This window comes from Microcaecilia unicolor, chromosome 6 (assembly GCF_901765095.1).
Source record: "Microcaecilia unicolor chromosome 6, aMicUni1.1, whole genome shotgun sequence".
In the NCBI taxonomy this organism is placed as follows: domain Eukaryota; kingdom Metazoa; phylum Chordata; class Amphibia; order Gymnophiona; family Siphonopidae; genus Microcaecilia; species Microcaecilia unicolor.
In genome coordinates this window covers 324,016,176-324,030,420 of record NC_044036.1, presented here as the reverse complement: position 1 = coordinate 324,030,420, position 14,245 = coordinate 324,016,176, and the positions used below count along the sequence as shown (strand labels likewise).

The 14,245-nt window shown below is 42.1% G+C and overlaps 1 protein-coding gene across 3 annotated transcripts in view; it reads right to left on the bottom strand.

Annotated features, from left to right (window-relative positions):
- The window catches only part of TOM1L1 (target of myb1 like 1 membrane trafficking protein), an 88,016-nt gene that overhangs the window by 50,941 nt on the left and 22,830 nt on the right, over window positions 1-14,245 (bottom strand). For 2 of the 3 annotated variants that reach the window (XM_030208368.1, XM_030208367.1), the window contains exons 2-4: window positions 9,359-9,443; window positions 7,031-7,109; window positions 659-808 (exon numbers count right to left, since the gene is read on the bottom strand). In XM_030208368.1, the coding sequence (XP_030064228.1) occupies window positions 659-808; window positions 7,031-7,109; window positions 9,359-9,443 (314 nt within the window). The remainder of the gene's footprint in view (window positions 1-658; window positions 809-7,030; window positions 7,110-9,358; window positions 9,444-14,245) is intronic. The other variant, XM_030208369.1, reaches the window with a different exon arrangement.

Here is a 14,245-nt window from a genome sequence, read left to right as displayed (position 1 = left end):
CCTCAACTCTGCTCAACCTGTAGGATCTGACTGGACCAGAGCCCAAAGTATAAATGAATGCACTAGTGCAGGTCAGTGCTACAATATCTAAAAAGCTGCAGTTTGAACCCACAGCACAAAGGAGAAATTAGACCTTACCTGCTAATTTGCTTTCCTTTAGTCCCTCCGGACCGGCCCAGGATTGGACTGATGGGTTGTGCACGCCTTCCAGTAGGTGGAGACTAAGAAACGTCTGACTCTAGAGAGCCAATAAGAGCCCTGGCCATGTGACCCTAGCCTCAGTATTTTCTCAGTCTCCAGCAGGCAGGAGGTGAGCCCATTAGTCTCTCTATCTTTCTTTACTTGAAAAAAAAAGGGTTTGTTACCTTCTGTGCTTGGGGGATCTTGTTGAAAGGCTAGGAGATAAAGGTCTTTTCTTCTCCAGCTTCTAGGGTGGTAAATTTGAGAGTTCCCGGGTTCCGTCCCCCTTGGTTGTCAGGGAAGGGCCAACCCTTTCGGAGGAAAGGTGTTTTAGCCTTTGGGAGAGGCAGCCACTTCTTTAGTTGTAAAACCAAAAAAAAAAATAAAAACCCCTCCCCGAGGCACAAACAAGCAGTCAGCTCCACAGCACAAAGTTGTCATGCTGTCCCTGTCAGTTTTCAGCTGGCCCAAGACTTACCATGATAAAGTGTAAGATTCTGCTTTGCATGTGGCTTGTTAGGTTGTATTTCGGATTCAGCAGTTTAACTAGCACATCTTTACAGAAGTCTTTTTTCACAATCAAGGACAGGAAACTCGGTCTACAGTTCTGCATACACATTTCAAGTAGCTGAAAGGGAAAAAAACCAAGGCAGACGGTCATGTTGGATGGCCATTAAAATGTGGAATTTCTAGTCACTTTTTTTTTTTAAATTGAGACAAAGCAATTCCACCAACAATATTGCTTATGATTGTTAACAAAAATTATGTGGCTGGAAAGTTCTCCTTTTGAAAGGAGCAGTAATTAATCCTTATGTTTTGGGCTCTGCAGTTTTCCTTTGGCTTTATTGGGTTTCTAGTTTAATCATAACCATTGTCTACAAGGGCTGCTGCACTATCTTGCCCCTTTTTACTAAACCTTACCATGCTAGCGATTCCCAGCATTGGCAATGCCAACAAAGGGCTTTGTTGACATTGCTGTGCAGGAACCGCTAGCATGGTTTGGTAAATGAGACCCTACGAGCGTTGATTCTCAACAAACCTGCGGTTTTCCCCATATTTTGGCCCTCTTTCATCTTACAAGGAACACAGTCATCATGGCTAGTAGGGATGAGCGCATGCAAACAAAAGTTCAGTTAGTCCTCTTTTTTCCCCTAAAGTTTTCCTGATTTGGGCTTGTTTTTTTTTTTTTTGGCTAATTTCACACACTTCCTATATAATAATTCTCACCTCCAACATTCTGAGGCTGCCTGGAACCGTGGATCCCATGGAGGTGGTCTGGAGTTGGAGTAGATAATAGTGACAACCCACACCAGATTGGCCAGTAGAAGGGAGAGGGGCGGAGCCACGACGCAGGGAGCAGCGAATCAGCATAACACGGGGAATGCACAGCAGCAGGAACAGAAGCCTCTCTCACACAGTCACTCTCACATACACACTCTCAAACATACACACTCAGAGGAAAACTTTGCTAGCGCCCGTTTCCTTTCAAACAGAAACGGGCCTTTTTTTTACTAGTGCTTTAATAATGATTTGTTTAATGCATGCTATTGCATTTTAACATGTGCTAATTTGTAGGTTAGTGTTCGTTAAATCACGTGAACACACACTAAAATTCTGCAAGGTGCACTAACAAAATGCACATGTAGGTTTTGAAGTAGTGGTCATGCGCTTTCGAAACACAGCAGCAAGATTAGTCAACCACAAGGGAACAACAAGAGGTACTTATACAGCACAAAAGGTGGGTAGTGTTCAAATACCTTAGCTACTCGGGTTATTTTAGGAGGGTGTTTGGGTAATAATAATACCCACTATCCTTACACTGGCCCTGAATGAGGGCAATTTCCAAATTAACGAAATCTTCAACAAAATCAATCAAAGCCTACACATCATGAACACATGGGCAGATGCATTTCGTCTGAAATTAAATGCAGAAAAAACTCAATGCCTGATACTCACCTCCCAATACAACACAAAGGAATTCACCGCTATAAACACACCAAACCTGAACCTTCAAATCTCAGAAACGCTAAAAAATCCTTGGAATCACTATCGACCGCCATCTAACGCTCAAAACTCACGCTAACAACATAACTAAAAAGATGTTTTACAGCACGTGGAAACTGAAAAGGATAAGACCATACTTCCCAAGATCCGTCCTTCGCAGCCTAGTGCAATCCCTCGTGCTCAGCCATCTGGATTACTGCAACTCACTATAGGCAGGTTGCAAAGAACAAACACTGAGGAAACTTCAAACAGCCCAGAATATGGCAGCCAGACTCATCTTTGGAAAGCCAAAATATGAAAGTGCAAAACCATTACGAGAGAAACTGCACTGGCTTCCACTCAAGGAACGCGTCACTTTTAAAGTATGCACATTAGTCCACAAAATCATCCACGGCGAAGCCCCAGCCTACATGTCTGAGTTAATAGACTTACCACCCAGAAACGCCAAAAGATCATCCCGAACCTTCCTTAACCTCCACTTCCCCAATTGCAAGGGCTTGAAATACAAAGCGCTACACGCGTCAACCTTTTCTCACATGAGCACGCAGTTTTGGAATACACTGCCGCGCAACTTAAGAACAATCAACGAGCAAGCTTCCTTCCGCAGATTATTGAAGACCCATCTTTTTGAAAAAATTTACGGAAAGAACCAAAACACAAAGTCCACACTTACTGTTCACTAATGCATCATACATCCACCTCTGAACTCTCATTCCCGTATTATCACATCACTCATACCTTTACTCACAGAAAGATATATACCATATGTCTTCATGCCTTATTATCGCCCTCTAAGCTCCCATTGTTTCCTTCCAAAGTTTCAATGTTTGTGTTCCATTGTTACATTCCTTAACGACACCTCGATTGTTTCGCATAACTCTGCACAATGTAATCCATAACCAATCTGTAACAAATTGTATATCCAATATTTAACTCATATTGTAAGCCACACTGAACCCGCAAAAAGGTGGGAAAATGTGGGATACAAATGCAATAAATAAATAAATAAACAGTCACCCACCCAGCTAAATGAACTATTTATTTACTTACTTACCACCTTTTTGAAGAAATCACTCAAAGTGGTATACAGCACGAATGATCTCAACATAGTCAATAAGTGATTATAGCAATGAAAATCATTCAAACAGTGCACACTGTAACGTAGTAAATTACTTCCAATACCAGTGTTAATTCACACAGCACAGGGAGTAAGCGGAGGTGGAACGTATCGACGGATAAAAGAGAGTAACAGGGTGACTAATTTAAGGAAAAATTGCAGATGGAATCAGAAAAGGGTGTGTGTGTTATAAGCAAGTCCTGTTGCAGTAAGTGCAGTCGATATGAGTCCTTGTGTGTGTGTTATAAGCAAGTCCTGTTGCAGTAAGTGCAGTCGATATGAGTCCTTGTGTGTGTGACTATCTAGTGAGCTGCTTCTTCTACTAAAGGGTTGGGAGAAGTGCCAAGTTTTTTGGCTGTTTCCTGAAGTAGAGATACTCTTACATGAGGCGAAGCCTTTCTGGGAGTGCATTCCAGAGTGTGAGGCTGCTGATCTGACACGGCTAAAGATCTCAGGTACGGTCTATCTGAAACAGCTGCCCATTAAACAGTCTCCTATAACGGGCCACCCCTTGTTGCCAAAAGTCTGACCCCCACCCCATCAGGATCAAGCCACTTTCCTAGCAAATTTGGCCACTATGCCAGTGAATGCATGCATAAAAAGTTACAACACAGTTTGAAGGGATACGTTCTGCTTTTCTGTTCCCTAGTCATGTTATACGTTGCTATTGGTTTAATGAGCTCCAATTTAAATGTTTAATTTTACTAAATTTAAGATTACATTTTGTCCTTAATATACAGAAACAGTTCTGCATATGTAGGACAACTTCTGTGTGGATGTGTATGGGTGTCACTTCCTGTGTTATCCTTTCAAGAGGGGAAGGTTCGGTCTGTGCCAGAGCCGGTGGTGGGAGGCGGGGATAGTGCTGGGCAGACTTATACGGTCTGTGCCCTGAAGAGGACAGGTACAAATCAAGGTATACACGAAAAGTAGCACATATGAGTTTATCTTGTTGGGCAGACTGGATGGACCATGCAGGTCTTTTTCTGCCGTCATCTACTATGTTATGTTAGGGATACTCCTTGGGAGGACCTCAGAGACCTTAGAAGTGGATAGAGAGAGATCCGGTTCTTTGAATTTGAAAAGGACCCACCCTCCCTGCAGGTAAAGAATGTGCTGATGGTACTTTCTTTGGTTGGCAGGATGCATTGTTTTGACTGCTGGGCTCTTTGCCACATGTCAGTATGAAATTTCATTTGTATGTACTGCTCTTCCCCCTGACATAAACACCCACGGGAAGGTCTCTTTTTAAGGCAGCCACATATGCTGCACTGTGGTTGAGGATGATGATTTCCAAATTCAGGCCTTTTCCCCAGGTAAATTGCTCTCCCTCTGTATAGTTGCAAGAATTTCTGCTGACTTTTATTTACAGTAGCTCCAGGTTTGTCCAAAAAGATCTAGATTATCCATAGAATTCAAGGAACAGCATTTGAATCCCCAGCCAGCATCCAAACTGTTCATACCCAGCTTCCAAAATTCATGCAATGTTGACACAATAGGAGTGCAGAGATTTTGTGAGTACAGCTGTTATGTCAATATTGTGCTAAAAAGATACACTTGTATCCAAGAAAGGCTTCAGAATAATTTCCCATCTGTTGATTGTATCCAAGGTAACTTGAAGGTTTATATCAATGTGAAGATTGTTCTGAATTTCCAGATGGTGCAGGGAGCCCCATTTCCTGCTGCTGTTGAGCTGGGACCAAATCTATCTGCCCCAGTCAGCGCAGGTAGTGCAGCTGCTTTACAAAAATCAAATGAAAAAAAGTGTAACTTGGCAGCACATACACCAGGGGTGGGCAACCTTGGTGCAACCCGGACAGGTTTTCAGGATTTCCCCAATGAACAAGCATGTGATCTATTTGCATGCACTGCCTCCATTGTATGCAAATAGATCTCGTGCACAGTCATTGGGGAAATCCTGAAAACCTGACTGGGGTTGCCCACCCCTAACACTTATATTGCACCTCCAAATAAACCCCTTGGATTAGTGTGGAACTGAGCTGTCTGAGAAAGTCTCAAAGAAGGTTTCAACTTAACCTTCTTTATTAGACACATACTTCCCACGATAAAGACCAAAATGCTCCATCCATTCTGCATAGATGCATTGAGATATTCCCATCTGCTACCCAACACTAGGGTTACCATATGTCCGGATTTACCCGGACATGTCCTCTTTTTGAGGGCATGTCCGGGCAACCAGCCGGGTTTTCCCAATCTGCCCGTTTGTCCGGATTTCTGGACAAACGGGCAGATTGCTAGCCTCCCCTCCCCTTACTTACTAGTGCCCTGGTGGTCTAGTGACCTCTTCTGCCTTCAGGTCAGGAAAGAGCCCCCTCTTTCCTGCCCGGAGCGCTGCCCTGCATGTATCTTTCCTGTTGCTGATCCTTGGAGCTGATTCAAAATGGCCTCTGAGAGTTGAAGTGACTTCGCGAGACTTCAACTCTCAGTGGCCATTTTGACTCGGCGCCGAGGATCAGCAGCAGGAAAGAGGGGGCTCTTTCCTGCCCCAAAGAGGTCACTAGACCACCAGGGCAGTAGTAAGGTAAGGGGAGGGGGGTGACGAGGAAGGGGGGCGACGGGGTATGTGACAGGGGGCGGAGCGAGGGTGTGACAGGGGGCGGGGCATGTGTCTTCCTTTTTGGGGGACAAAATATGGTAACCCTACCGAACACTACCTCTCTTTCCTCCAGTATGTCTTTCACCTTTATTTGCAACTCTTTTACCATCACTGCCTGCCACATCTGTCCCAAGGCATATACACAAAACTGGGCTTTTTGGTGAGGCACAATATCATATGAAGTAAAATACAGTACAGTACAACAGTGTTTCTCAGGGTACATCCTGGCTTTTCAGGATATTCACCTGGACTACGCATGAGAGAGATTTGCATACTGAGGAGGCAGTGATTGCAAATCTCTCTCATGCATATTCTTTGTGGGTAAGAGAAAAACCACAAGGAGTGTGGAGGTGCACTTGATCCCCACAGGACAAAAAAGCGAAAACAAAAAAAGGGGGTGGGGAAAATAGGCTCTATTCAAACAATGGGGCAGACGTATAAATTAGTTAAAACAATGATTTTTATTGTGAATAGGTGACTCAACACAGCCGTGTTTCGGCGCCGTAGCGCCTTCCTCAGTATTTATGTATTATTTCTGTCATTATATTTGTTTTTATAGACTCCTGAGGAAGGCGCAAGGGCCAACTTCTACATGGAATGTTGCTAGTGGAATAGCAACATTCCATGTAGAATCTCCAATAGTAGCAACAGTGGAGGAGTGGCCTAGTGGTTAGGGTGGTGGACTTTGGTCCTGAGGAACTGAGTTGGATTCCCACTTCAGGCACAGGCAGCTCCTTGTGACTCTGGGCAAGTCACTTAACCCTCCATTGCCCCAGGTACAAATAAGTACCTGTATATAATATGTAAGCCACACTGCGCCTATGATGAGTGGGAAAGCGCAGTGTACAAATGTAACAAAAATAAATTAAAATAAAAAAATAAGCGGTACATCAAGACTTGTAATAAACTGGAAACTATGATCATTTATAATAGGGGTAGATGGATCTGGTCCTTCAGTATCACAACAGACATGGTTTTCAGGATATCACAATGCCCTCTTTCCACTGTGTACAAATCTATCTTAATATGTATTCACTGTGGATATCCTGAAAACCAGACCTGTTGTGGTGCTCAAGGACTAGAGTCGGCCATTTTTCAGTAGTACAACTTACAGAGAGGGAAAATTTAAGTTCCTTCTGGTTATAATTTTTGGAAATCCTCTTCTTTAAGGCTCTTGCAGCATCCTTTGGTCTGTCACATGAAGAAAGGGAGAGAAAGAGCAAAGTTAATGATATGAATTATGATAACAGAGAAGTGTGGTGGCCGTGTTAGTCCACTCTTAAGGTTATCAATAGAAATCAAACAAAATAAAACATGGAAAAGAAAATAAGATGATACCTTTTTTATTGGACATAACTTAATACATTTCTTGATTAGCTTTCGAAGGTTGCCCTTCTTCCTCAGATCGGAAATAAGCAAATGTGCTAGCTGACAGTGTATATAAGTGAAAACATTCAAGCATTACTATGACAGTAAAATAGATACCATTGGAGATTCTACATGGAATGTTGCTACTATTGGAGATTCTACATGGAATGTTGCTATTCCACTAGCAACATTCCATGTAGAAGGCTGCGCAGGCTTCTGTTTCTGTGAGTCTGACGTCCTGCACGTACGTGCAGGACGTCAGACTCACAGAAGCAGAAGCCTGCGCGGCCACATTGGTGATCTACAAGGGCAGACTTCTACATGGAATGTTGCTAGTGGAATAGCAACATTCCATGTAGAATCTATAGAAATCAAACAAAATAAAACATGGAAAAGAAAATAAGATGATACCTTTTTTATTGGACATAACTTAATACATTTCTTGATTAGCTTTTGAAGGTTGCCCTTCTTCATCAGATCGGAAATAAGCAAATGTGCTAGCTGACAGTGTATATAAGTGAAAACATTCAAGCATTACTATGACAGTCTGACAGGGTGGGAGGATGGGGGTGGGTCGGAGGTATGCATGGGGACATCAAAGCATATCATTGATATTCTAACAGGATGGGTGTGGATAGGTGAGGGGTGGGGTGATCAACAGAGACATACAGCTTTATGGTTTATAATGGGCTAGGAACCCCAGATCCTTGTTAAGTCCTTTCTGTTAGGTGTTAAAATATTCAATCATTCTGACCTCAAACACCCAACAGAAAGACACCCAACAGAAAGGACTTAACAAGGATCTGGGGTTCCTAGCCCATTATAAACCATAAAGCAGTATGTCTCTCCACCCCTCACCTATCCACACCCATCCTGTTAGAATATCAATGATATGCTTTGATGTCCCCATGCATACCTCCTACCCACCCCCATCCTCCCATCCTGTCAGACTGTCATAGTAATGCTTGAATGTTTTCACTTATATACACTGTCAGCTAGCACATTTGCTTATTTCCGATCTGACGAAGAAGGGTAACCTTCGAAAGCTAATCAAGAAATGTATTAAGTTATGTCCATTAAAAAAGGTATCATCTTATTTTCTTTTCCATGTTTTATTTTGTTTGATTTCTATTGATAACAGAGAGAAATTGTCTGTGATTTATGCTTTATAGGTGGCAAGTTACCCATTTCCAAAACAGAGCTGTGTGCTATTTGTAGCCCCTGATTCTACATATTGAAATTGGTGCTACAGGTCCCAAGTTGACAGAAATCCATGACTGGCCTAAAATCTCCCTCCTGGAACTGGGTAAGTTGGCTGCTCTGGGCAGGCAGTAAAACAAGGACATGGTAATATTTTGACACCTGCGCAGAACCAGACATACCTATATTAAAATGCCAAAGATGGAAACAATTGATTGAAAATATACAAAGGGAGATGGGTCATAATCAAACATTTATGCAAATGAAAACACCATTTGAATAATATCTCTCCACATGCCCAACGTATGGGTAAAGGTACACGTTATTCACTTTTATCTACATGGATAACATTCAGGGTTTTGAATTCTCCATGTGTGCACTTGTGTCTATGTTTATTAAAATATTTAATGAGGGCTTTTTTTGAGGAGGTTCTTGGGGTTACTGAGTACCAGCACGTTTTCTACTGTCTGCTAAAAGTCACCCCTGGACCCCAAGTTTTAATGAAAGAGCTCAGGCTCTACACACCAATTCTGCCTTGTCATAGATTCTGTGACTGGTCGCAGGGGGTTTGGCTATTGTGGGGTGGGTCCCTCAGTGATCACCTCACCCCTGAAGCACCCTTCAGAGGTAAGGTGATCACTGAGAGACCCACCCCACAATTGGCATTTGAGTAGATGCATCTTTTTTGTAAACGTCTACAAAAGCACCCAAGTCCCCATGCTGACCTGTCTTTTTAAAAGCAAACTCTATAGGGAATCTCCCTTTGAAAATGAGATTGCACCCCCCCCCCCCCAGTATAAACCAAGTCTACGGCATTTCATTATTGCTCCCCTTTATTTTAAATTAAAATAAATGCTAAAAAAATAACTTACCCATCTTCAGTTGTGTTTATGATATCACAGATATTCAAGAACTGTCCCCAGTCTTCAGAATGGTTTGTGCCAAGAGTATTTTTTTCTAGGAAAGAAGATAAGGGTTTACTTGGTTATATAATTCTGCAGGCACATCAGATGAAATAGGGAGCTGGCTTCTGTCAGACCCACAGAAGGACCAGATTACTAACAGATTTGCAGCATTGTTCATTATCAGACCTGTCACATCTCACATTGAGCCGGAGACTCCTACTTTGGAGGGCAATTTCCCACCCAAACTCAGGAATCTCCCATGCAATGTGGGGGGGACTCTGAAGCCACTGTTCGGGGGTCTTTTCTCTGACTGCACTCATCCACAAAAAAGCTTCAGATCTTACAGCCCACACTTCCTGCTTTGAGATTAACAGACAGCGAGGGCTAGATTCAATAAACGGCGGGCAAATTTGGGCAGAAGGCAACCGCCGAGGTGGAGAAACTACTGGATCCGCTAAGGGAGTAAATGCAGCGACAAAGGAGTAGCGTGATCAACAAGAACCTTTCAAAAAGCCAAGGAGATGTGGTGTGGAAAAATATCTTTTAATAATGAATAAAATAGGACGCGACATGGCACCGTGTTTCGGCAACAATGCCTGCCTCAGGAGTCTAAAATTACAATAAGAAACAAATAAATACAGACACATATGAGAACATATGTAAAAACATAAGTGAGAAAGTGTGACTTTAATAACAAATTAAAAATGACATTACAAACAGTAAAAGCATATATAGAAACATAAATATAATAATATATAAAAATGTCTAACAACATCAGAAGTATCAAAAGAACCATGTAAAAAGAACAACTTAAATTGTATAATATCATTTCATTAGACAAAGTATGTTAATGCACGAATTGTAGGGTACAGACATGCATATCATTCAGAATATATCAGAAGGTGCTAACCTGCATGTAATGGTCACGGATTATAAAACTGGAGGAAAATGCGTGAAAGCACATACAAAAACAAGTCTACAATGAAGTAGATAACAGTACTAATGTATGGAGAAATATGTAACAAGATAGACCCAAATGGAAGAGTTCTGTTGATCAAGATACTCCTTTGTTAGGGCAAATTTGGGCACCAGGAACAAATCAATGCTCAGTGCTATTCTAGAAAGGGTCCTCTAGTCCCTTTATAGAATAGTACATACCCCCAGATTCTATATATCGCACCTAGATTCCCGTGCAGAAATCCAAGCGTATTCCCTAACAGTGTGCATAACTTAATTGGTTAACAAGCCAATCAGCGCTGCTAACTTGATGTTAACAAGCAATTAGGAGCATTAATTGGCATTAATTAAAACTTATGCTCAGAACTCCCTACTTGCATTCTATAACATGGTGTGCGTAAATTGTATTGCGTGTTGTCAAAAAACCATGGCATAGAATGGGCGGGTCATGGGCGTTCTGACAATCTACGTGCATAATTTAGGCATCGAGATTTACACCAGGTTCTACTTGGCGTAATTCCTTGCAACTAAACATAGTTACACAGATGGCCATCAGCGTATTCTATAAACTATGCAGAAATTTTGTAGAATACGCTTAGGCGAAAATGATTTCCGCATGGATTTTCCAGGCTCCATATATAGAATCTCCCCCACAGTGCTAATTCCCATGTCTAAAATAAGGCACCAAGTCTTATGCCTGCTGAAACCAGGTGTAAATCCTGGAGTACAAGTTGGGTACGCATCACCCCAATTTTGTAACATTATGCATACATTTTGAGAAAGCTTATGACCCACTCATGCCCTCTTCCCATGGCCATCTATATCATTATATTATCTCACCTACGATCTGTGTTATGTTTTTGATCACATTTATGCTCTTCCAAAATTTATGTTGAATTTATGCTTTGCCTACATAAGCATTACTTCTTTTTTTCCCTTTCTCTATATCTGAGTTACATAAGTACATAAGTATTGCTATACTAGGACAGACCAAACGTCCATCAAGCCCAGCATCCTGTTTCCAACAGTGGCCACTCCAGGACACAAATACCTGGCAAGATCCAAAAAAAGTACAAAACATTTTATACTGCTTATCCCAGAAATAGTGGATTTTCCCTAAGTCCAATTTAATAATGGTCTATAGACTTTTTCTTTAGGAAGCCGCCCAAACCTTTTTTAAACTCCGCTAAGCTAACCACCTTTACCACATTTCTTGGAACGAATTCCAGAGTTTAATTACACGTTGAGTGAAGAAACATTTTCTCCGATTTGTTTTAAATTGACTATTTTGTAGCTTCATCGCATGCCCCCTAGTCCTAGTATTTTTGGAAAACGTGAACAGACGCTTCACATCTACCCGTTCAACTCCACTCATTATTTTATAGACCTCTATCATATCTCCCCTCAGCCGCCTTTTCTCCAAGCTGAAGAGCCCTAGCCGCTTCAGCCTTTTCTCATAGGGAAGTCGTCCCATCCCCTTTATCATTTTCGTCGCCCTTCTCTGCACCTTTTCTAATTCCATTATATCTTTTTTGAGATGCAATGACCAGAATTGAACACAATAGTCGAGGTGACAGGAGCATCTTATTCTTACAGAAATTGAGGGGTTCTTTTACTAAGCTGCGGGAGAAAGGGCCCTGCGATAGCAGCAGGGGCCATTTTTCCCCCACATCAGGGCCCTTTCTACCGCAGCGGGTAAAAAGCCCCTAAAAAAATAGCCATGCGGTAAGAGTACTCTTACCGCATGGCTATGCAGTGGGGAGCACTTACCACCACTAAGGGCTCCCATTGTAACCCTGTTGTAACCAGGCAGTGCACGGCGATGCCCGATTGCTGCTGGGTTAGAGCCATGCTATTAAATTTTTAAATATTGTCCGGTGCGCAGGAAATGGTACACGCTCAAGCTGGAACTACCGCCGGCAGCTGCATTGGGCCAGCAGTAGTTCTAGGATAGCGTACAGTAAGCCCGTGTTGGCCTTACTGACGCTTTGAAAAAGGGCCCCTGAGAGCCGTTTTAAGTTTCCAAATGCTTGAAATGGCTACTGGAAAGTCACCGGCTCTTTAATTTAATCATGTTTTCTTTAATCTTCTGCCCTCCCCAACCCAATAGAATGTTCCACACACTCATACAGTTCGGGAGAGAAGAAGTGAAGGCCACGCCGAGATGAGAAAATATCCCCTTTATTACTTACCAAGCAAGAAAACAAACTGTGATTCTTTTCTCATGAGAGAGTTACAACAAAGCTGCACAGGAGTGCTATCTCTGAGTACTTCTCTAAATTTGTCTTGTCATCTATCGCATTTTATACTCTTCTACCATTATACAGTTCGAACAGTTTGTTAGCAGTAGTTTCGACCACAATGTACATAATTATTAGTTCAGACCACACTGATCAAGATTATTGGTAAGGGCTAAAGCAACATCATACTGATTAGCATGTTCCATTTCGCCAGCAACCATTTACCTATGTTCCAGACATTATATCTGAAAAAGCCCCTCACCACATCCTATATAATAAAACTCACCCTCAACGTTCTGAGGACACTGACGTCACTGTCAGGTCCTCCGGGCACTTCCTTCCGGTTCGAAGCCTTCGTGGTTGGTGGTGAAGCCACCGAAAACACTGTGTTGGGGCCCCGCCCTCGCGTCAAACGTGATGACGTCGAGGGCGGAGCAATGGCGTCACTGGCAACACAACCAACGATGCAGCAGATTGAAGGTGGCGTGCCGAGGTCCGCAACAATGGCGGCCAGTGCCAGCAGAACACCGAGGGGGGGAGGTTCGGAAGGAAAACCGTGCTAGCGCCCGTTTCATTAACGCAAGAAACGGGCTTGTTTTACTAGTTCTTTAGTAAACACCTTGCATGGAAAATTGTTTCATGTTCTTTCTTCTGCAAGCCCGTCACCAGAGCTCATGAGCCTCTGGGTCACACAGAGGCCATGATTATTAGGTCTGACAGCTTCAGGCCTCTGGACCTGGTTTTGGGAAGGCCCAGGTAGGTTCATTATTTACAGTTTATAGTTCTGATGATCGGGATACTGATTTGGTCAATTTGTATTTGATTCTACCTATATGTCATGCATTTCCATACTGTGTTATTTAAGCTTGGTCTTAATAGGATTTGATGTCATCCTTTTGAAATATAACCTCATGGAATGTCAACGGACTGAATCATCTAACCAAACGCCAAAAAATCTTTAATCATGCTAAAAAATGCAATCATGATATATTAGTTTTGCAAGAGACTCACTTATCAGACTCTAATTGTATAGGTTTAATCCTCCACAGATTGGTCGCTCAATTTATGAACCTGCTCATTCTAAAAAAGGAGGAATATTTAGCTATTTTATTCAAAAAGAATCTTCCAGTTCATATTCTCCAACCATCTTTTGATCTTAATGGTCGATGGGCAATTGTCGTGCTACTGATTGGTAAAAAGTTTCTACCATGAATATTTATGCACCCAATATTGATACATCAGACTTTATACATCAAATCTGAGTGGCTTTATTAGAATATAGTACTGTACCAATCTTGTTGGCTGGAGATTTTAACGTTACTTTGGATGACATCCTGGATCATCAGTCCAGGTGCATTCAAAGACAAACCAAAATGGGAAAGAAGCTTCTCGCAACTATCTAGCATTAAGTCTTGTGGATAAAGGGCGCCTTCAACACCCTGACTGTCAGAAATACTCATTTTATTCTGCTCCACATCACTCATACTCGAGAATAGACTTTTTTTTTCTTCTCTCTAAATCCTTAATAACTCAGAACATTGACATGAAAATTGATCCAGTTTTAATTACTGATCACGCAATGATCCACCTTAAGTTACAGCTTGACTCTAGTAAACCGAAGCACCTATGGAATATGTGGCATGATAATACAGATCCT